The sequence below is a fragment of the Myotis myotis genome, unplaced genomic scaffold, assembly GCF_014108235.1.
Source record: "Myotis myotis isolate mMyoMyo1 unplaced genomic scaffold, mMyoMyo1.p scaffold_m19_p_12, whole genome shotgun sequence".
NCBI classification, from domain to species: domain Eukaryota; kingdom Metazoa; phylum Chordata; class Mammalia; order Chiroptera; family Vespertilionidae; genus Myotis; species Myotis myotis.
Window position 1 is genome coordinate 20,520,208 of NW_023416316.1, and position 22,895 is coordinate 20,543,102.

At 43.0% G+C, this 22,895-nt stretch overlaps 2 protein-coding genes across 2 annotated transcripts in view; one reads left to right on the top strand and one right to left on the bottom strand.

Annotated features, from left to right (window-relative positions):
- The window catches only part of SLC44A1 (solute carrier family 44 member 1), a 155,927-nt gene that overhangs the window by 11,790 nt on the left and 121,242 nt on the right, over positions 1 to 22,895 (bottom strand). The gene's annotated exons all lie outside the window — the stretch shown is intronic.
- On the top strand, positions 1,425 to 2,150 carry LOC118667227 (serine/arginine-rich splicing factor 1-like). Its single transcript, XM_036330150.1, has one exon. It carries the CDS (start codon positions 1,425 to 1,427, stop codon positions 2,148 to 2,150), a length of 726 nt encoding a protein of 241 aa, XP_036186043.1.

Consider the following 22,895-nt stretch of genomic DNA (forward strand, 5'->3'; position numbering starts at 1 on the left):
TATGTCCTACACTGGGCTGGAGATAACTCTAGCTCTGTTTCTTGCTGAGGGCTGGGAAATGACTGGGGAGAAGGACGACCTCTGGAAGGCTCTGGAATTCGAATTGGAGGACTTGGATACCCTACCCACACACTTTTACTTTGTATCAGGCCAAATACATTAATATCTCTTTTTCATTTATGTTGGTGATGCCACTCTGAGAATTGGGAAGAAAAAAACATTGACCTTTGTGCAGACCACAGATAGGACTCTGAGACCAGGCTTTGCCCCCAAGGAACTATAACTTTGAGGGTGTGATTTTATGCCAATTTTACCCTCTTAGACAATGGCTGCATTACCTTTCCAGGTCAGAGGCAGGATTGCCCAGGCCTGGGGTCTGTCTCAGGGCAGCTGATAGAGAAGGTGGAGCAGGGGACCCCAGGGCAAGGGTGGGAGTTTCCAGCATGAGGCCCCTTTGTGTACACTAGGGCCAGCCCCCACCCTGTTGATCTGAGGGTAGATGTCACACTACTTAGCTTGAGCACCTACGTTTCTAGATTTGACTCTGATTTTGAGTGAAGCCAGGCACTGGTGGGCTTCCTTATTGTTGTAACTCAGATAGGAGAGTCCAACCCAACAGCTGTCACATAATGAAGATGTCAGCGTGCACAACACCATTGACTGCTAGTTCCTAAAGACTTACTAGTAGGCCGTACACGAGGCTGGAAACCTGTGGGGAGCCCATATAGGGTTAAGCCTCGACTGACCTGTTGGCAAAGTCACAAACAGGTCTTCCGAGTCTTAAACAACCCAATCCAAGATGTGGCCGCTGATTTACATGCACTATCACTTAAAAAATAAAAAGGGGGGAATTTGCCGGAAGCCGGTCCATCCTTGCTGCTTGACACAGTCGCTGCAGGGAAGAAACATCTGCACAGCATATGTTTCAAGGGACCTGGGGTATATGGCATACTGTTCTTAATATGTCTTCTCCCCTTCTTAGCGCTATGTGTTTTAACCAAGGTCACCTCTCTGGGAAAGGTTGTTTCCCCACGTGGGGATTTTCCCCTGGAGTTAGGGATTAACGGGACTAAGGAAGGGAATCAGTAAAACCCCTTAACTAAGTGCCAGGCGGGTAGTTAATCACTTTAACTGCGAACAATCACGCTTAAGCTACATAATCTTTACTCAGGATAATCGCCTTCAGTTACTTCCTTGTAACTTAACAGAACAATAGAGTAGTGACCTTGGACTGGAGATAACAAACGCCCTAACCTTTGGAATAGAATGGATAGGATTAAAATCAAATGGTATAAATACAGAGTGTACTTTCTATTTCCATTTTGGAGGGACCCGTGGAGCGAGGTGTCGCTGCAGGTTCGCTCTCCCTTGTGCTAGGCTTGGTGGGAAGGCCTGTTCTCGAGTCCGCCCTTTTCCTCATCACCATGTCCGGAGGTGGTGTGATTCGTGGCCGGGCAGGGAACAACGATTGTCACATCTACGTGGGTAACTTACCTCCAGACATTCGAACCAAGGACATTGAGGACGTGTTCTACAAATACGGGGCCATCCGCGACATCGATCTCAAGAATCACCGCGGAGGACCACCCTTCGCCTTCGTTGAGTTCGAGGACCCGCGAGACGCGGAAGACGCGGTGAATGGTCGCCACGGCTACGATTACGACGGATACCGTCTGCGGGTCGAGTTTCCTCGAAGCGGCCGCGGGGGTGGAGGTGGCGGAGCACTCCGAGGCCGCTATGGCCCCCCATCCAGGCGACCTGAGAACAGAGTGGCTGTCTCTGGACTGCCTCCGAGTGGAAGCTGGCAGGATTTGAAGGATCACATGCGTGAAGCAGGTGATGTATGTTATGCTGACGTTTACCGAGATGGCACTGGTGTCGTGGAGTTTGTACGGAAAGAAGATATGACCTATGCAGTTCGAAAACTGGATAACACTAAGTTTAGATCTCATGAGGGAGAAACTGCCTACATCCGGGTTAAAGCTGATGGGCCCAGAAGTCCAGGTTATGGAAGATCTCGATCTCGAAGCCGTAGTCGTAGCAGAAGCCTTAGCCGAAGCAACAGCAGGGGTCGCAGTTACTCCCCAAGGAGAAGCAGAGGATCACCACGCTATTCTCCCCGTCATAGCAGATCTCGCTCTCCTACATAAGATAATTGGTGACGGCCCTAGCCAGCTTGGCTCAGTGGATAGAGCGTTGGCCTGCGGACTGAAAGGTCCTAGGTTCGATTCCGGTCAAGGGCATGTACCTTGGTTGCGGGCACATCCCCAGTAGGGGGTGTGCAGGAGGCAGCTGATCCATGTTTCTCTCTCATGGACGTTTCTAACTCTCTATCCCTCTCCCTCCCTCTCTGTAAGAAATCAATAAAATATATTTTTTAAAAAATGGTATAAATACAGATGTAACAGGAGAAGAAAGGAAGGACCTCGCTATGCTGATCAACTGAACGCTGCCTTCGTGTCATTCCTTCTTTGCCGACTCTGCCCACACCTTGGGAACCCCTGGACCTGCTGGGGCTGGACCCCAACAGAAAACAGTGACAGAGCACCCGTGTGCCAAGGAAATAAAGAGATTCCTGGAGTATTGTGAACCTAATGCAAGACTCAGTTACGGGTGTTGTTGCTCTCGTCTCTGAACATGGGCTATTACGTGAAGCACTGGACTCCAGAGCTTTGTTAATGACTGCGGGTCAAACCCTTCCCTAAATAACTTGCTAGAGGCCCTCTGCCCTCTAATAGTTTCCTGAGTTCTCCGAGTCATTGCGTTCTCCTCTCTAAATGGGAGCAACAATCCTATGTCTCACGATTCTTATAAAGACTGAAAGAGAGAAAGCACATAAAGCCCACAGTTCAGTGGCCTTCACTCTTACGTAAGCGTCAGTAAGCGGAGCAATGTACACCATCCTCACACCCCTGATTCACAAAATACTAGTGCATTTTATTTCCCAGACCACCTCTCTGAAAGCCAGAGGAGCCATCGCCAGGTATTGTTTTGGGATGAAAAATAAGCTCAAGTCAAATTATTTCTAAAAGGCTTAAACATCTGCTTTTTAAAAAGATATGATGTGGTTAAACCTTTGGAACTTGAGATATTTGTCAGTCTATTCAACAGTGGCTGACCCCCTTTTATTTGCCAAAATCAGGCATGTGTCTGTGTTTTTCTGAATGGGCTCTTGCAGTTCTGTGCTCAGCAGGATCAACACACCAGCTGCTGGATCTCCTAGGCCACCCTCACCAAACAAGCACTACCCCGACTATAACCAGCACAGCCTTCCGGCACTCTGCAGGCGTCCTTACTTTGGAAGAAAAGAAAGAGATGAAAAGGGATATGTTTTTCCCAGGGAAAGGAAAGAGTGTTTCTAACACCCCCCTCAGACCTCACCATGCACATGTCTCCAGCAAAAATAAAAAATGTGATCATTTTAATTTTTGATTCTCAATAGGAGGCCAACGTTTCATAAGCAATAAAAGTCACAGATGACCAGGACTTTTATTTAATCAAGTTCTTTAACGTCCTCCCTCTTCCTAGGAATCTAACAAGAGGTAAAATGGGGCATTTAGTCTCTCCCCTTTCTTCTCACCAGAACGTCAGGGTGCTCTAGGCAACGGGTGCATTCCACCCCAATCAGGGAATCCTGGATGGGAAGGGCTCTGGAGATGGCGGCGTTTGTCCTGAATAATGGCAGACGAAAGAGACCTGTGATGAAAAGACTGAAGGGCTGTGGGACGGCACAGGCACCACCCCCCCCCCCCCCCCTCCGGGCAGACAGTGGGGAAACATTCTGCTCCTCAGAGCACTTCTGAACTGGCTAGAAGGGAGGAGTGGCTGAATTCATTTCCACGAATTAGCAGTTGGCTGTCCCTGCAAGTTAGGAGATCCAGAGCAAACAAGAAGCTTCCTGGAATAGAGGATGTTCAAACCTTCTAAATCCCAGCATGGGACATGGTCCCAAGGCTTTTCCTCCCGACTTGTGTATTTCCTGAAAAATACCCCCTTTGTACAATGACAATGAAGGTACCACTTCTTTCCTGCCCTTTGAGCTTATTAAACATTAAGAAATGATTTTGAACATCCTTTAAAAGTAAAAGTACAAGGAAAGCAGGGTAATGTTTCAGCATCATTGTTATCTGCCCATATCAGCTGCCAGCTTTGTCTTGCAGCCACCCCCTTAGACAGGCACTTATGCTAGTGCTACTCGGAAGTACCGAAGCTGTGCAAACCAGCATGCTTCCCATCACATGTCTCTGTGCCAACACTACAGTTTTTCAGCTTTTTTGTGTGTGGCTTTTCAATCTTTTGTTACGTGGCTCTGTTTTTATTGTCATGCTCACTGCCAAACTTTGTTCAGTCGCAGTTTGCCAGCATCTCGGCATTTCCAGGTACTAAGAGGGGATGAGTGGGGACTGTCCCATCACACATATTCTGTGTTTCCTTTAAGTCAAAGATTAACTTTGAACCAAGCTTTTCAGAGTAATGCCCTTTAGACTGTTGACTGATGAGCAAGATACTATGGTCTTTTAGTTTAATATCTGCCAACTAGAGGCCCAATGCACAAAAATTCGAGCAAGAGTAGAACTTCCTTCCTCCTGCTGCCAGCACTGGTTTCCCTTCAGCAACCGGGACCCGGGCTTCCAATGGAAGGATGTCTGGTCTAATTAGCATATTACCTTTTTATTATTATAGATAAGAAATTCAGCATTTGGCATCAGTGGCTAAGAGAACCTTGCCTGAGTTGGGGCCAGGCCAGTCAGGCACAAGTTGTTTATCTGTGCAGATGGGGCAGCCCTGCCCACAGCTCAGGGGCATCTGGCTTTGGGATCCAGGGATGTGGGCCATGTCCAGTGATGAGCAAATATTAACAGAACTGGATTCCTCTCAGAACAGCAAGTGGGGAAGGAAGGTGGGTGGTTTGTTAATGACCATCAGACACCATACTTGATAGAGCTCAAAATCTTAAAGAGCGATTGGACAGAAAAATCTGTAAGCTAAGAAAAGATAGCGTACGGAATTAGCCTGCTTAAGAGGTACACCCCACAGAACAGTCCAGAACAGCATGCACTAATGACCACTTAACGCTGCTGCAGTCTGAAGGCTGCGTGCTTCCTGGGGTTTTGATGACTCACTCTCCTATCAATGGAAGGAAAATAGAAGAAGGGAAAGGACCTAACATTCATGAAGGACTTGTCTGTATCGGGCACTGGTGTCAGGCATTTTAACATATTTTTTTCACTTAGTCCTCAAGAGATGGTATTATTAGCTCCTTTTGCCAGGCAAAGAAAGAGGAAAAGTTAAGTGACTTCCAACATAATGGGAGAGGGTGGGAGACAAGATTCAAATACAAGCCCATCAAAAGGAACCAATTGCTCCAAATCCCATGCTTTTCCCACTAGACCATGCCAAACGTGCAAGGACATGCAGAGTGTGGCTAAAGACCAAGCAGAAGGGAATGGGGATGATACTATTGTAATTAACTAGTTATTAATAACAGGAAGGGAGCAAAGGGAAGGCCAGACATTACATGCATATTCTCTGCAAAACACTGTGGGGGGGGGGGAGCCAGTAGGGAAAACAGATGCACAGCCAGTAAAGTTGGGGTGACATAGGGAAGCTATTTGCCTGTCAATCACACCTGGGATGTTTGGCTCTCTCTTGGTTCTCTTGCATTTGTCCATATGGCCCACGGTCATGTGGATCCAACATGCAATAGACTAATGGATTGCAGCTAGCATGATGCTGAACTGGACCCAGCTACAAAATGGAAAGGAAACTCTGGACATGGCCCTGATTTTAGCTCTACTGAAGCCCCAGCTACACTTCTTCTATGACTGGACTAAGGGAAATGGGACTTTGGAAACCCAGAGGGGTAATTCCACAAAAATAAAGCTTTCTACTATATCTCATCCTCCTGTGGGGACCTCCAGAAATGCTTATTCCAGCGGCACCCCCAGAACCCCACTCCCACTATCAACGGGGGAGACAAGGTATGCTCCCTTCAAATAACAGACAGATTCACCCCTTTCAGAGGTCATCTAAAAGTTGGTAATGTTGCAAACTGAGTGTGAAATAGGACCATGCATTCTAAGAAACATGTAAGATAACCGAAGGACAATATTCTTCAAGTATGTATTGATTCTACCTGCAGCAAGTGAAAAGAGAATACAGATATCAAAGCAGGTGTCCCCCAGATTCCTGGGGCGTTAGGTATAGAAATCATCACTGTTAGAATTCACACTAAAATGCAACACCCTCAATACCGTAGGCTCCATAAGAAAAAACACCTTTGTAGGTTGAGGGGTTGAGCATTTGCTCATTATTATTCTCCACCAGTAGGTGTCGTCAGAGATAAGCAAGTTTGCTAGGGCTGCCCTCTCAAGGATGGTCACCCCAAATTTTGCTCCAGCTGGAATTCAGCTGCCTCCGAAGGTCCCATCCCTCTGTGGAAACTTCAGCTAGAACAGCCAGCATGCACGCTGTAGTCCTCTAAGTTTACTATACAGGAGAATCACCTTTTTTGGGGTCAGGGGAGTTCAAATGCAGATTCCTGGGATATTCTGAGTCAGTAGGTCTGGATGGGCCCTGAGTAATTTTCATTATAAGCACCACCTTCTTATCCTCCCATCGTGATGCACTCTGAGAAACACTGATTTGCACCCACGCGGACTTTACAGTATCATCTGAGAGACAGGCTGCAAAGGGACTCATTTGTTCCTTCATTCACCAAATACCTATTGAGCCCTTACAGCTTGCCAGTCCGTTGGGTATCTTTGCAAAGTTGTGCAGCTCATCCTCCCGTCTGTCTCAGGCGTGAAAGCACCATCAAGGGATCAACATAGAGGTAAGCACTCAACCTATCCTTCCTTACGTTCACTCCATCAGAGAACCTGGCTTCCACCATGAGAGGCAAAGAGCCCCACTTCCCCCTAAAGAACACTCACACGTTTACAGAAATTCTGCCAATAAACTGATCCCCAGTGGTTAGCTTATAGGATGTAAACATTCCCCTCAGATAGCTGGAAAGCAATTGTGTTACCGAGAATCAGTTTCAAAAACACAGACAAAAAATAATAAATCATGGCTTTAAAACATAGACAAAATAATAAATCCATTAGTATTTGAGTATTAAGTTTCCCTGCCATGTTAACTTTATAAATTTAAGATAAATAAAAATCCTAGTAGTAGAAAACGGGGGATAAATTACATTACGACAAACAAAACATAAACTGAAATTCCATCAGAAACTCAATATTGCCATGATATGGCTGAGGGCTCTCTTAGAAACTGCAATGAAAATAGCATATTCCACTCCAGACTACCGCTGATCAGTGACACAAACTTAGTCCATCTATATTTTTTTAACTGTCTGGCCATTAGAAAAGTTTTGTTCTAGAACGAAGTTTAAAGGTCATTGACTCTAACCTTTGACTCCACACACAATGCTGCTTTACAACATCCCAGCTGTGAAGTACCCCACAGCCCTCTGTGTGCATTCCTTGGGGATTCCTCCTTCCCCTGGAGCTCCGTGCATCTTGGGACTGGTTCAATTATTTTATTAAAAAAAAAGAATATATATACATATAATTGATTTCAGAGAGGAAAGAAGAGGGAGAGATAGAAACATCAATGATGACAGAGAATCATTGATTGGCTGCCTCCTGCATGCCCCCTACTGGGAATCGAGCCTGCAACCCCGGTCATGTGCCCAGAATCAAACCCAGGACCCATCAGTCCGCAGGCCCATACTCTATCTACTGAGCCAAACCGGCTAGGGCCTGGTCCAGTTTTTAGGAAGTTCTTCTGCACCTCCTGTCTGCTAAGCAAGAGAAGGCTGTGGCTTCACAAGAAAGTCTTTCCCCTCTGGAACTTCGCCTCGTCCCTGGGTTAGGACTGCATCTCAGCTTCATTGACAAGAAACCTGTCACAGTGCCCTACACAGAGAGAGACAAATTCTTCTTCTTCTTCTTTTTTAAATATATTTTATTGATTTTTTACAGAGAGGAAAGGAGAGAGGCAGAGAGTTAGAAACATCGATGAGAGAGAAACATCGATCAGCCGCCTCCTGCACACCTCCTACTGGGGATGTGCCCGCAACCCAGGTACATGCCCTTGACCGGAATCGAACCCGGGACCCTTCAGTCCGCAAGCCGATGCTCTATCCACTGAGCCAAACCGGTTTCGGCCAAATTCTTCTTACAGAAGAAGAAAACTAGAAGACAGCAAGCTCAAGTGAGAGAAGCTGTGCAGGGAGGGCTTCCAGGAACCAGGCTTCTTCCATCTTTCTGTTTTACTATCGTATGCGTGTGGTTTTTGTTCCTGTTTATAAGATGACTGCTGCCCCTCCGGGCATCACATCTGTATTCCAGACAGGCCGGAGAAGGGGGAAACCAGGAGGATACCCGGGCAGCACCTCTATCTAGAAGAAAAACCTTTTTGGAACTCCCCATGATATGTCAGCTTACATCTTGCTGACAGAACTATGTCAGAGGGCCACCTCAGCCTTCAAGAAGTATCAGAAGCCCGGCTGAAGTGGCTCCGTGGTTGGGTGTTGATCTATGAACCAGGAGGTCACCGTTTGATTCCTGGTCAGGGCACGTACCTGGGTTGCAGGCTCGTTCCACAGTGTGGGGCGTGCAGGGCACAGCTAATCAGTGATTCTCTCTCATTATTGATGTTTCTCTCTCTCTCTCTCCCTCTCCTTTCCTCTCTGAAATCAACAAAGATATATTTAAAAAGAAGAAGAAGAAGAACATGGGAATGTAGGCATTTTAGCTGGGTACTTGGCTGACACACATCACTGAATGCCCACCCTGGGACGGGCACCACTCTGCCATTTCCTTTATAAGACACCCAGCAGAAGACCCCAGGCCATAAGAAGCTCATTTGGCCACTGAAGTCTGGCTTGATAGACCCAGGGAAGCACTTTACCTTAAACTCCATGCTGTCAGATTTCGTCCATTGCTTCCAACCTTTCATTGTTACCCAATGAACTATGTACAGCTAGTTTTTGTGGCTGGTTTTTTTTTTTTTTTTTTTTTAGCTCCAAGTCACCTGAAAAGATATCTTTGGTAGCAGTTAGGATTGTGTTCAGCTGTAATGGAAAAAAAAAAAAAAGCAGTTGCTAATATAAGACAGAGGTTTGGTTTTAACAAGTCTGGAGGGTCTCAGCCCAGAGTTGACAAGGTGTCTGGGATCCAGGCACCTTCTATATTGTTGCTCCATCATGCATGTCTTCAAATCTCAAGGTCACCTTATTGTCCAGGATGGCTACTGGACCTCTACCCATCACATCTAAATTCCAGCCGGCAGGGAAGAAGAAAGGGACAATGGCTCTTCCCTTTAAAGACACATTCTGGTAGTTACATGTCATTTCCACTCACATCCCACTGCAAGGGGGCTGAGAAATGTAGTCTTTGTTCAGGATGAGTGGTTGTCCATTTAAAAATCAGGGGACTGATCATCAAAGACTGAGAAAAAGGATATTGAGAGAAAACTTTAGTCTTGGCCACAAATTTCATATTTTTAAATCCATATCAATGGTAAAAATATTCAACTTTCCAAGACTAAGGCAAAAGACCAACAATAATGAGTTAATATTTACTGAGCACTTATTATGTGCCAGGCATTGCATTATGTGCTTTATATGTAATAATATAATTAATTATCACAAAAAATACTCTCTGAGGCTGGGCGCTATGACTCTATTACACGTGTGGGGAAAGAGGCCTGGAGAGGCTGGAGCCCAAGGTGTACAGCTCCGGAAGGATGCAGATGTGCTGGGGTGGGAGCCCATGATCCTAATGAATCACTGTAATGCATTGCCTTTGGGCAATGCGTGAGAGACATAAAGCTCTGTCTTATTTTGGCAACTATTATTTTGGGATGTTTTTGTTACTCACATCTGGAGCCTGCCTCTTCGACTGCAGTCCTCCCTTGAGGTGAAATTAATTAGCAAGCCTGAGGCTTAGTCCTTCAATTAGTGACTATTCCACTCATATTTCTTCTCAGGTCTGCTTAGCTCCTAAGAGCCTTGTCCTTTGTAATGTGGATAAACAGGGTCAGGTCCCAGCACCAGGCTATGCTGGGAAAAATGGGAGGTCCTGCCTGAATGGGGGGAGCAAGTGTGGCAGCCCAGCAAACACTATGGCAGTGCAGTGCTTTGGTGTGGGAAAGGTCAAGGGCTTCGGAGCAAGAAAGAATTCAGGGCGGGTTCTGGATCTGCCATTTGCCACTGGACAAATTCAACCTCTTGGTCTCTCACTTTCCTCAGATAAGACCTACTTTGTACATTTGTTGTGACGGGTGAAACACAGCTGCACATGCATGCACAAGACACATCTATACACCATGTCGCTCAGAGTCTGGCTCCTGGTGGGTGCTCCTTGCCTTATTACTCTGACGATGGCCAGTGAACTGCCAACCCACCGTGAGAGCTTCAGGCACCCGTGAAGGAGAAAGAAATGTGAGAGATTAAAGGTACAAAACACAGGGAGGAAAATCAACAGTTATTCTTTTTAAAAAAATCTTTGCTGAATCCTGGGGATTTATCCAAAGGAACAAATCAACTGAAGCAAAAACAGAGATGCTAGATTTTCAGGGCTACCTCTTAACAGCTAAAACCTAAGAGCCACTACATGCCCATATCAGTGTGCTGGGCACAGCCGTTCAGTGGAACGATGGGTGGCCATTTGAGAGGAGAGGGATTGAGCTTTTCTTTGTGGCAGCACAAAGACATATTTAGGATTTAACATAAGTAAAAAAAAGAAAAAAAAGACATAAGTAGCTGACATATGGGTGTGTGTGTGTGTGTATACATATATATAATTTCATTCCAACACAGAACTGAAGGAAAGTTCAGATAAAAACAGATTTGGCACAAGATGTGGGCAAGGGGTGTAATTTTTAAAAAATATTTTTATACTGTCTTTCCAATTAAACAACAAAAATAGTATTCCAAAGTGGCAGTAGGTAGAAAGCCAGTTTTCTATATTTTCAGTAATAGCTACACTATGAGTCCATCCAGTGCCCAGATCTTGATTTCTAAATACCAATCTCCATGAAAAGAAACCAGGGTTCCTTGAAGACAGAGAAGCCTGAGATGAGCCTGGTACATCTGGTTTGTGTCAGTGAACAAGAAAGCACCCAAAGAACCATGGAGATGGGTCAAAAGTACACAGGAGCCAGCATGAATGGACTCCTATTGGCCAAATCTGAGACAACTTGGGCATAAAAAATGATGATAGCAGAAAAAAAATAATCCATAGTTCAAGGAATAAGTAAATAAGTGGGAGAGAAGGGAAAAGTCCTCCTTTCAATAGAAGACCAATTACTAAACGTAGAAGGAAGGATGGTATTAGAAAATCACTGTTAGGCCAAAACCACGGTAGTAGTTGCTTCAGAGAAGCATCATGAAAAGGTGCTCATGGCGCATAGAAATAAAACTGATTTCCCTGTGATGATCTTGTAATCCCACAACAACGCTTAATTCCTTTAAGTCTAATCGTTTGTGTGAATGATTGTGATTTTTTTAATATATAAGGTGATGCCATCTGAGAAGGAAGATAATTTTACTTCTTCCTAATTTCGGTGCCTTTCATTTCTTTTTCTTACCCGATTGCCCTGGCTAGAACCTTTGGTACAGGGTTGACTAGGAATGACAAGAGTAGGCATTGCTTGTCTTGTTACTGCTCTTAGGGGGAAAGCTTGCCATTGAGTATGATGAAGGCTGTAGGTTTTTTATAAACATCCTCTATCAGGTTGAGAAAGCTCTCCCCACTGCTGTCATAGAAATTGTTTTCCCCTAAAATTCTTCAGTGAGTTCCCATTTTCTTCAGCATAAAAACAAGTCCCTTAGTATGGCTACAGACCCTCAAGATCTGATCCTTGTTGGCTTCTCCAATTTCATGCCTCTAGGACAGATTCAGACACATGCTGTTCCCGAAGGCTTCTGCATCTTACCACATCTGTGTCCCTGCCCCTCCCACCTGCAGGTGGTCTTCAGGCTGCTCCTGAGTTAACTGATAGAGCAGCTGGTACATTATATTACAATCATCTGCTTACTCCTCTGACTCTTAAACAGACTGTGGGGTATTGGAAGGCAAAGACTGGGTCTCCCATTTCTGTATCTTTAGTCAACACGGGACTTGGTAAATATCTTTGGAATAAATGAAGATGGCCTTTCTGTTTTATTTATACTTAAAATGTAACTTTATAAGCACTAATAGCAGTAGATCTGAATAAGGATGAGGTAACCAATTCGGTTAAAGAATCATATCAGGAAGTTGGAAGAAAAAAAGGAAGAAAGAAAGACAGGAAGGAAGAAAAAGGAAGAAAGAAAGAAAGAAAGAAAGAAAGAAAGAAAGAAAGAAAGAAAGAAAGAAAGAAAGAAAGGAAGTAAGTTACATTCTTGGACTCCACCAGCTCAGCACCCCCAAACCCCAATTCGAGAGCCATATGAAGATTATTTTTGCTTTCACAGTAACTTGAAGAATGAATATACTTTCTTCCATCAAATAATAAAGTTCTATAAACACTGGTGTTTTCCTTTCTTTTCGAGTTGCTAGGAAGCTTAAAGTATTAATGTGTCATTGTACAGTGTCTAGCACACAGTATTTGTTTCTTCCTGTTTATGTCTTTGCTTTTCTATTTTTATTTTAATAACCTTATTATCTATAAGCCTGTTTGGAAAAACTTGGAACATAAAATATATAAATATACACACACTAAAAATACATAGCATGTTTATTGTTAGCTTGAAAGTACACAGATGTTAAGGTGACAACGTAGAAAAGCAGATTGAGCCACTGGGAAAAACTTTGTGTTCAGTTACCTAAGCTGTCCGAGCCATTGTTAGACTGGGTCTCTTAAATGAAAAATTAGGTAGATTTGATTCATCAGGGACTGGAAAAATGTTTTGTTGGCACAGAGAAATATTTTCAGACCCTCAAACTCTTCTCCAAAGGACTCCTTATCATTACGGAGAGTTTGCATCAGACCACATTGAGAAGAAAGGGAACTATTTCCAACATTCAGTGCACTCAAGAATCGGAGCGCGGATGGATCTGAGCATCTGGCACAAACCCCTATCTTTAAATGAATGGCACACGCCATGCTGAGTGCAGGCCTCCATGATGTCTTTCCTCCTCCCCCTATCCAGTCAGTCATCAGGCCTGTAGATTTCACACTGAATCTTCCTCTTCCCCTGTCCCCCCTCTCCCAAGCCTCCCTCTCTCAGGCATCCTCTCCAATCCCAGCACATGCACCCAGCACCTCAGTTTAGGTCTGAATGCACATGCCAGGCTTCTGTATCCTCTCCAGGGTCACCCCTTGCTGCACATCCACATATTCTGGGCTCTGGACATCCCGGACCACTGGTGTTTCCTCATGTTGCGATGATTACCGATATCATTCCTCTGGGTGAAACCTTTTTGCCTTTCCGGCCTCCTCTTTCATCATCTGGCTAAATCTGCTCATCCTTCAAGACTTAGCTTCTCCCACTGACCCTAACACCTCCCTATGTGCTCCCAAAGCACTCTGTACTGATCACAACCCTCATGGCTGTCTATCACCTCATTAGGCTGTGAACTACTGAAGATCAGGGAGTGAATATTTGTACCCTGGAGTTCCCAGAATATAAACCTGGCTGACCAGAGGAGGTCTCAGGAAATGCTTGTTGAATGAAAGTGAATATGATTAGCTCACTGCCATAGAAGGCGTAGTAAACGCATCACACTTTCCAGGAAATGTGAGATGTGGATCTCACCAACTCCCACCAGTCTATTGTTTCTATTATGTTTTTCTAATCCTTGTAAATTTAGTAAATCCTCCTCACTCCTGCCCCCGACCTTTCCCTTGTCTAATTAAAAGAAAATGCCTTAATCCATTTGGATTTGATTTAGATTTGTTTTCAATCTGAAAGCTAATCATCCTAAACACCGTTTATTACATGGATTCTTTTCTTATTCCTTTGAGGTGTATCCTTAACTTTTGTTGCATCCACATAAATAATGTGATTTCTTTTGGGAACACGCTCTTCTACCCCATTGTCCCATTATCACCCAGGTGTAGTAACTGTCACTTTATTATACTCACCTGGCTATTTTCTCCTTAATGTAACTCTATTTTTTCCATATTATAAACTTATATGGGAATATTTTAAACAAACAGAGAAGCAAAAAATTTAAACTATTCATCACCACATAATACAGAGATAACCACAATTCTTATGGTGATGTAAAAGGGTGGCTTTCTCAGCCGACCTGCACTTAACCATCTTGCCAGGTGAGCTGACATCCTCCAGCCAGTCCTCTGTGGAAGGTACTGGCTGATGCCCACAGCAGGCGGGCCTACGCTCAGGGACCCGTGTACTGTTCTCAGCATCAGTGGACTGTGCTCGGCAGGAATCAGGTGTGTTTATTCCAACATATAACTCCAGGTGAAGTTGTTAAATTCTAATGATATACTCATTTCAATATTATGTATATGGATACAAAATGAATATGAAGAGAGTAATTTCTATGAAAACTAAGTTGAATGCTTTGGAAAGACTCTATAGATACTAAAAATATCAGTCTCAAATTATGTATGCATGAGAATTATACACATTGGAAAGAAATGATAAAAATCTGGGAGTCTATACTCAGCTGGCTTCATAAGCATTTCTAAATTCTTAATCCCTTTTAAAGAAATCAATATCTCACATTATTAGATGGGGTGATTGCATTATTGGTGTGGTTAGTGCAGTGGTTCTCAACCTGTGGGTCGAGACCCCTTTGGGGGTCGAACGACCCTTTCACAGGGGTCGCCTAAGACCAGGGTGGGCAAACTTTTTGACTTGAGGGCCACAATGGGTTCTTAAACTGGACCGGAGGGCCGGAACAAAAGCATGGATGGAGTGTTTGTGTGAACTAATATAAATTCAAAGTAAACATCATTACATAAAAGGGTACGGTCTTTTTTTTTTTTTTTAGTTTTATTCATTGCCCACGGCTGCCTAAGACCATCGGAAAACATATATATAATTACATATTATTTTTGTGATTAATCACTATGCTTTAATTATGTTCAATTTGTAACAATGAAAATACATCCTGCATATCAGATATTTACATTATGATTCCTAACAGTAGCAAAATTACAGTTATGAAGTAGCAACGAAAATAATTTTATGGTTGGGGGTCACCACAACATGAGGGACTGTATTAAAGGGTCATGGCATTAGGAAGGTTGAGAACCACTGGGTTAGTGCAAAAAAGACAACAGACTTCAGAGGAGCCAAAGAGCCACAACAAAAGAACTGCACCCACGTCAAAGATTGGCCAATGAATAGTTACTTGTACTTTATACAAATGTTTCATTTATAATGATTTTCTTCCTTCACCAACTTTTTCAATTAACCCATCAACTACCAGTGCCTAAAGAATTGGTTAGGAGAACGTCTATTATATCTTATTGTCATTTAAAAAATGTATACAGATATTGATTTTACATAAATGAGATCATGCTATAAAAACTGCTTTATCTATACCCTTTTTCTTTGACTATATTGTAGACATTATTCCAAGTCATTACATATTACTTACATCATTTTTAATGCCTCCCCAGGCCCTCCTGTTGAAGTTCTACTCAATGCTTCTTTTTATTAGACGTAAAACTATGTACCTTTCTTGAGTTCCCCTTTGCAGGACTGACAGAAAAGTTAGAGTTCAGTCTTACACTCGGCCTAGGGTGTCTTATACAGCTAATCTCCTTTTCTCAATTTTCACTTGCCTTTTTATTTAATTCAATTTTTATTTTTGTGTTAGAATTATTTAATTCTGTGATAAACTGTGAGAATCCTTTCCAGCTGATGGAGAGAGTACACCAAACACAAGCCCCTAATATCCTGTGTAAGGTTATAGGAGGAGTTTGGATGGCTGAAAGCTCTTTTGTTTTGCCTTGAAGGCAAACCTACTGTCGCCTCTCTAGTCTGACATACCTAGCTGGGGAGCTTATGACTGCCTAGAGAGCTTTAAGACTTCTGCTGAAACTGCTGATAAGCCCATGAAATGGTCTAATAGCTGAGCTTTGCGTTTTCTGGAATCCTAAATTTAAGCTATGTGCACCTGCAAGTTATTTTTCTCAGAATTTGGACAGTAAATGCACAGTGTCAAATTAAAGGCACGAAGCATTTTTTACTTACACTGCTACTTGCCATAACAAAAAAATACTGTGAAGAGGCATGGTCTTGTAGGTTAGTCCCACAGCAAAGATGATCAAAGGTAAAAGGCCAAACAGCCTCATAGGATGTTGGCTTCTTTCTGAACCTTTCAGCACCTGTAAGAGGTTTGAGCTATAGAGCAATTTGAAGAAGCTCAAATGTCAATCATAATGACATAGAAACCTAGAAGTCACAAACAGTATGCTTTGTAAAAGAAATCCTCTAGATTTTTCTTTATTTTCTAAAATTTGAGGTTGAATATAGTTTCCATAGCCAAAAAGACAGAAACAAATTCTGGGTAGTGTCAGGAGATGTGAGGTTTTTCAACAAGCTCTTTCATCGCTAGTTGGTCTGTATAATTAGAAATTGTGCCCCTCTGCATCAGAATGAGCCCCCCAAAAGAATGAGAAGCCTGGACTAGTTAATATTTTTCATGATCTCAAACACTTCCACTTTTGAGGACACCTCAGAAATATTCTATAACAACTTCTTTTGGCAAGATAGTATAGATAAACATCCAGGGCTATGATCTGGGTAATATTCATATTTGCTAATAAAAAGCACCCTGGCCCTGGCTGGCTCAACTGGTTGGGCATCTTCCCATGCTCCAAAAGGTTGCCGGTTCAATTCCTGGTCAGGACACATGCCCAGGGTTGTTTGCTTGATCCCCAGTAGGGGGCATGTAGGAGGCAGCTGATTGATGTTCTGCTCTCACATGAATGTTTCTCTTTCTCCCTTTCCCTTCCTCTCTCTCTAAAAAGAAAGAAAGAAAGAAAAATCAATAAGCATATTTAAAAAAAATAAAAAAGCATTCTGTACAAGAAAAACCCCAAATTATAAAACAACTCAGGAGAGGTTTATTGGTATTGCCAAAAATCTTCCACTTCATAATACCCCTTCCTTAGTCCCCAATATCACTGAAAATAGATTAAACAAACTTAATTTTCCCCCAAACTTTAATGGGGCGCAATTACTGCCTAAATTATGGCCTACTGAAGTTTCACTAATTTAGCACATATCCAAGCTTCAATTCATGTGCAGGCCACTGCACCAGGCAGGAGTGTTTTCCATGGTAAACCTTATCTAACAGGCTTTTCTACTGTGCCTGAAGACTGAATTCAGTTGCAACCTTAGCATTCACACGGTGACTCAGACTCCAGCTAGGAAGTCTGGCCCGGCAGTGGATGAACTTTGTACTTCAGAAATTAGTTTTTAGTACATTTATATTTCATCCTTCAAGGACCCTATGGCACATGGAGAGATGCTAGAAAGGAATAGCTGGGAAATTCCAGGGTACCCTTGCAGCCTAGTGACAAAATTTGAAACCACGATGCTATTCAGGATGACTTTCTATTGAAGAGTAGCAGAATATGCCACCCCCAAAATATGACTGTAGGAGAGCGGGACATGCCACCTCAAAAAATGATTATTTTGAGCTGTAGTCATCTGAAAAACAGGAAATTCAGGGTGAGGTTTTCTCTGAACTCTCTTTATCTGCCTAATGACAGGTCCTCCACAAGGAATCCAATAGTCATCAATCCCTTTCTTGGGAGTTTCATCTACCAGGGAAGATTGACTCTTATCACAGAAGAGGAGACTAGAGGTTGAGACCACACTGGGACAAACTTTCTCACAAACCATTAGACCTCCCATCCATTCTTCTAAGGGCCCATTCATCTTTCCTAAAGATCATTTATTCTCCCCTTTCCCTATAAAGATGGTATTTAAACTTGAATTCTAAGCCACCTCCGGGAATTACTCATTTTTCCCTCGGCATCTCCCATGTATACATGATATACATGTTAATAAATTTCTGTGTGTTTTTCTCTCATTAATCTGTCTTCGATTACAGAGGTCTCAGCTAAAAACTCAGAAGGGTAGGCGGAAAATTATTTTCCTCCCCTGCACTATTAATCACCACCCTGGGCATGGGAAAGTGTTACAACACAGTAGACAATGACACTCTTTCCTATAAAATTTTATTTATTACATAAAAAACTCTATACATTTGTTAGACTAAAATACAGTTTTCATTATAATTCTGGCAACTGAGTCAGTACACAGAGAAAACTTAGCATTAGATCAGCACTTTTTTTTTTCTAGTTCGTATTTCCGCACAAGAAAAACATTTCCAAGCTCCATTTCATATAGGCTCATTGCACTCTGAAGCCAGATGGAACTCCATCCAATTCAGAGCTCTTGGAAGTTGATTTTCCAGCAAGATATGATAACCCCAGAAAGTTAACTGCTCATTGTACATATTTTTTAAAGTCCTCTGAGAGCATAAGGCTCTGCCTGTAAAGTCTGCACTGAGTCAATGATGACAAGTCCCAAATACTAGGGCTACGGCCGTGTCTGTGGGGCATGTTCAAGCACCTACATGTTAGTTTCCCCACTTGAATACACTGCAATAAGGAAAAACTCTAAACAATGCAAGGTCACAGATCCTGAACTACAGAATTCATGGAAGGCTTCACTGTGATCTTTCAGTTCGTCATGGACTAAGACAGGATGTGATACAAAATTCATTTTGACACCATGAAATAGAATGCACATGGGGGTGGAGGGGGGGGAGATCCAAAAAGGCATCAGACTGAGAAGTATGCAGCACCACAACATACTTCTCATGCTGGATTCACAGCAGTGAGAAATGGAGACACACTGATGTGTGTTTGCTGTTCACATCATCCCATGTGCTGGGCTGGGCCTGACACGGGGTGTGAAGGCTCAGAGCCTGAGAGGTCACTATTGCATTGACTGATCGTTAAAGCATGGCTGCCTTATTCTAAACTCCAGGAGCTCTGAGAGGCTGTGCCAGCAAATACTTGAAGTTGGACCTTTGGTCTTCGGAAGATATGCTTTTGTCTTTGGTTGTTTTTCTCAAGCGCCTATCGTTTTGTTAGGTGCTTTCCACACTTCCCATCCCACCTTGTTGCTTATTGGCTACAAAGTTTTTTACTCCTGTAATCAGATCAGCTAACAACCCACTGAACTTACTTCATTGGATGCAGGACCTACCTACTCAAAGGGCAGTCAGGGGTCAAGTATGTTTTGATAGTATAATTGGAAGTACTTTTCAAGTATGGAGCTTCCAGTACCCTTTCATAGGAGGGAAGAAATCAGAAAACCTTAACGAAGGCAATAGAGTTGAAGAAAGGTAACTTTCCTCATGTGATGTCTCTGAAAACCAAAACCAGCAAAAACAAGCAGGACGTTCTGAGCACAGATACTGGGGAAATTGACTTCACAGTCTCTGTCAAAGCTGACCTATGACTGTCTCATTCCTGTGGCAGGTAGAATGGTCTGCAGGATGCTGGCGGTAGCTTCACCCCAGACCTGTTCCCATTTCTTCTTCTTCTATTCAAGGCTTCCTTTTCCTTACATGGAATAGTTCAATACATATTCCTCCAAAAATAACTATCTCAAAGGAAGTTCCTAACTGATGGGTGGATCAGATTCATGTAAGGTCAGGACCTTGTTTTAAAATCACACACTTCTATGACAAAAGGACATATCAAATGTAGGTCCTTACACTGCACTTAGGCCCTTTTCCACCCGATGTGGGAATTTCCACCTGTGGTCCCTGCATTTGCTACTGTGGGCAGTTTATCAAAGCTCCTTAGGGGTTGATGAGGGGGTCGGGAGCTGATGCTCTCCTTCATCAGCCAGTTAGTTACGGCGTTTCCTCTGCTTTCTTCAGTTTGAAAATGTAGGTAAGGGTTTGATGCCTGACCGTAAGTTATGACCCAAATCTTAAAAGAACTTCTAAGTCCTTTAAGGATTTCTGCTAGCTTTTTCAGGGACCCTGCAGATGCAGCACCCTTTCCTAATAGTGAGGTACAGATGCGAAGAAATCCATGTGTTCCCACAGAAAGAAGAGCGGATGATGGGGGAGGGGAGACAGTCCCACTGGCAGTGGTCCAAGGCTGCTCTAGTCACTGAAAAGTCAAAACAGGGAACACCTCCGTGATTTACGGAGCGAAAAACAACTTCTGAATTTCTACCCCTGGCATCTGCTCCTCCAACTTTCCACTAAAACTCTGTCAACTGCTAGACTACACTGAGTTTGCTCCTGTATCAACTTTAACTGTTCTCAGCCATGCTGACTGGTGTATTTTTACACAGCAATCTACTGATAACAGCATGTTGTTTCATATCTGAGCTACAATGAAAAAAAATACCAAGTGTTTTGGTAGATGGAAACTTACAAGGATTTCCTATTCATTTCTCTTGGATTTTCTTGTCCACTGCAAATAATGTGTGTGGCACCTTGCCAAAAATCCACCCTCCCCACCAGACATATACACCCTCACATCTCCAAGGAAAGAAATCTTACTGTCTGGAAGATTCAGTGTTGACCATCATGTTATTCATTCAGTTTCTATTTCCAAAGTTAGTACTAAGTCAAAGACTATAAAAACGATTGCAGACCAGACGTTGGTGGGTGCCATCTTAAAGATATCTTTAGTGGAGGCATAATCACGACCTCATCTCAGAACACATCATCGAACCAACTTTAGAAAATCCTTTGACTTGTGCTCACTAGGCCCCGAGGGGAGGGGAGGTGGGGCTGGCAGTATGAGGGCCCTGAAATTCTTAGTAGCATTTTAAATGTTCACAGATGGGCTATGTGCCTTTGAGAGAGAGAGAGAGTCTGTTGCTTTCCTAAGCTTCTTTCTCAAAGGGGCTCATGTCCCCTCAAATGATTAGGAACCTGCTTCTGAATGTCAAATATGAAATTCAGGTTTTAGCATGAAAGTGAAAAATTTCTGAAACATCTGGGAATGACAACATTTTCATGTTCAGCTGGATCTTGACTAGACTATGGGTCACCTGAAAGCTGTACTATTCTGATCTCCCTAGTCTGCAGTGTTTATTTCTCAGGAAATCATTTAAGTTATAAAACTAAGAATTAAAACTGAATAAAGTAGCCTCGTATTTGGGTCCCTAACAAGTTCTTATCTTTTCAACACATTTAGTAATGAATTCCTTGGTAAAATATCAAAGTTAAATCCTGCCCATGTAATTTACAAAAGTGATCACTGATCATGCAATATTCAAACAGGAGCATTGTTGGTCTGTTTTTACACATAAAAACCAAGGAGATGAGGAGGAAGAGTACTATAGAATTTAGACAGAGAAGAAACATTTTCCACAGAAATTCTCAAGTTTAAAAACTTGGCATTCAAATTTTTTATAAGAAAGCTATTTTCAAAGATTTAAATCTTAGATTAAAACTTTCCTCTTAGAGAGTAAGAATTCGGTTCCAATTTACAAAATTCGAATGTGGGAAAGTACGCTACTTTAAATTTATAAGTGTACACAACATGTTTAGCTCTTTGTTTTGTTTTTATGTCTGTTAGCTTTAGATTTTTCTCTTGGCACACTCAAGGTCGCTTTTTCAAAATGTGGGCTCTATGCCAATAAGCAGAGATGAGCTAATTCCTAAGGCCGCCACCGTATCTGAACAGGGCCTACTTCTCAAAGGGCTGACATGCACCCGTAGTGCACAAAGACACACAAATATGCACTTGACGCCAAAGGCATTCTATGCTAGGAATACATAATACACAAATCTCGGCTTTATGCATTTGCTTAGGAACCCGCAATTTTCCAATATGTATTCACAGACCACATCTTTACCCTAGGCAAGCTGTTATAGTGCACTCCTGTCAGATGGAATATATGAAAACAATACAGAAATTAACTGTGGCAGGTGCATTGATAAGCCTCTAGACTCAGAGTTTCTTTTTTTAAGTTGCAGCACAGAAAGTAGTAGTGAACTCACTGAGAGGTGAAAGCATAAAGATCCTTCTGAAGGTAACTTCTCAAAGGCTCTGTTAAGGCCATTCGAAACTCCCAAAATTCAAAGGAGATGGTTACTGACCAAAAAATAAAATAATGCTCAGGTCATCGTAATTGGCAGCTCTGGTACTGGAACTGATCCCAGAATCTACTTTCTAGATGGGTGGTGGGTGGGGTGGAGGGGGCATCTCCTGAAATGGCCTTTATTAGCTAGTATGGTGCATGTCGGAAATGGTTGCAGCCTCAGGGGCAGCGATGTGGCCTCACAGGTATGGGGTGCCTGCAGTTCCCTCAGCCGTTTTGAGGAAGGGGGTGGGAGAAGCATCACTCTGGTTAAAAGCAACTCAGGATCAGGATAAAGGAAGGGGCATCTCCTTGCTATGACTGGAACTGCCCTAGGAAGACAAAGGCGCCCTTGGCAGACATCAAGGCCAGTGGAATTGAAAACTGGCAGATGAATGCCCTTCACTGAAAAAAGAAACTATATGAGTATAGGAGCCTCTCTACACAGGAAAAACATATTTCCAGCATGATTTTCAAACAGACTCAGTGAGTGCCTCCTCCTCAACCATATGGAAAAGGTTTGGGGACCAGCACCCTACTAAGCTACTTAAATGACAGTGACTTAGGACTTAATTATGCTATAGGATGGGATAAGAGCTTTAATCCCGAACATTAAACATTGCATTAAATGGTTTCAAGCAATGACCTGCTTTGATCTCTGCTCATCCATGCAAGAATTATACAATCTCAATGCCCTGCATTCCTAATGTTTACCGAAAGCATTGGTAAGCTTCCCATTGAAGGTGGATCCCTTACATTTATAGAGAAATGTAACCTTCCCCCTTCCATATTACATTAGCAGAGCTTACTTTTGAGGCAGGTGCCTAGAAACTCC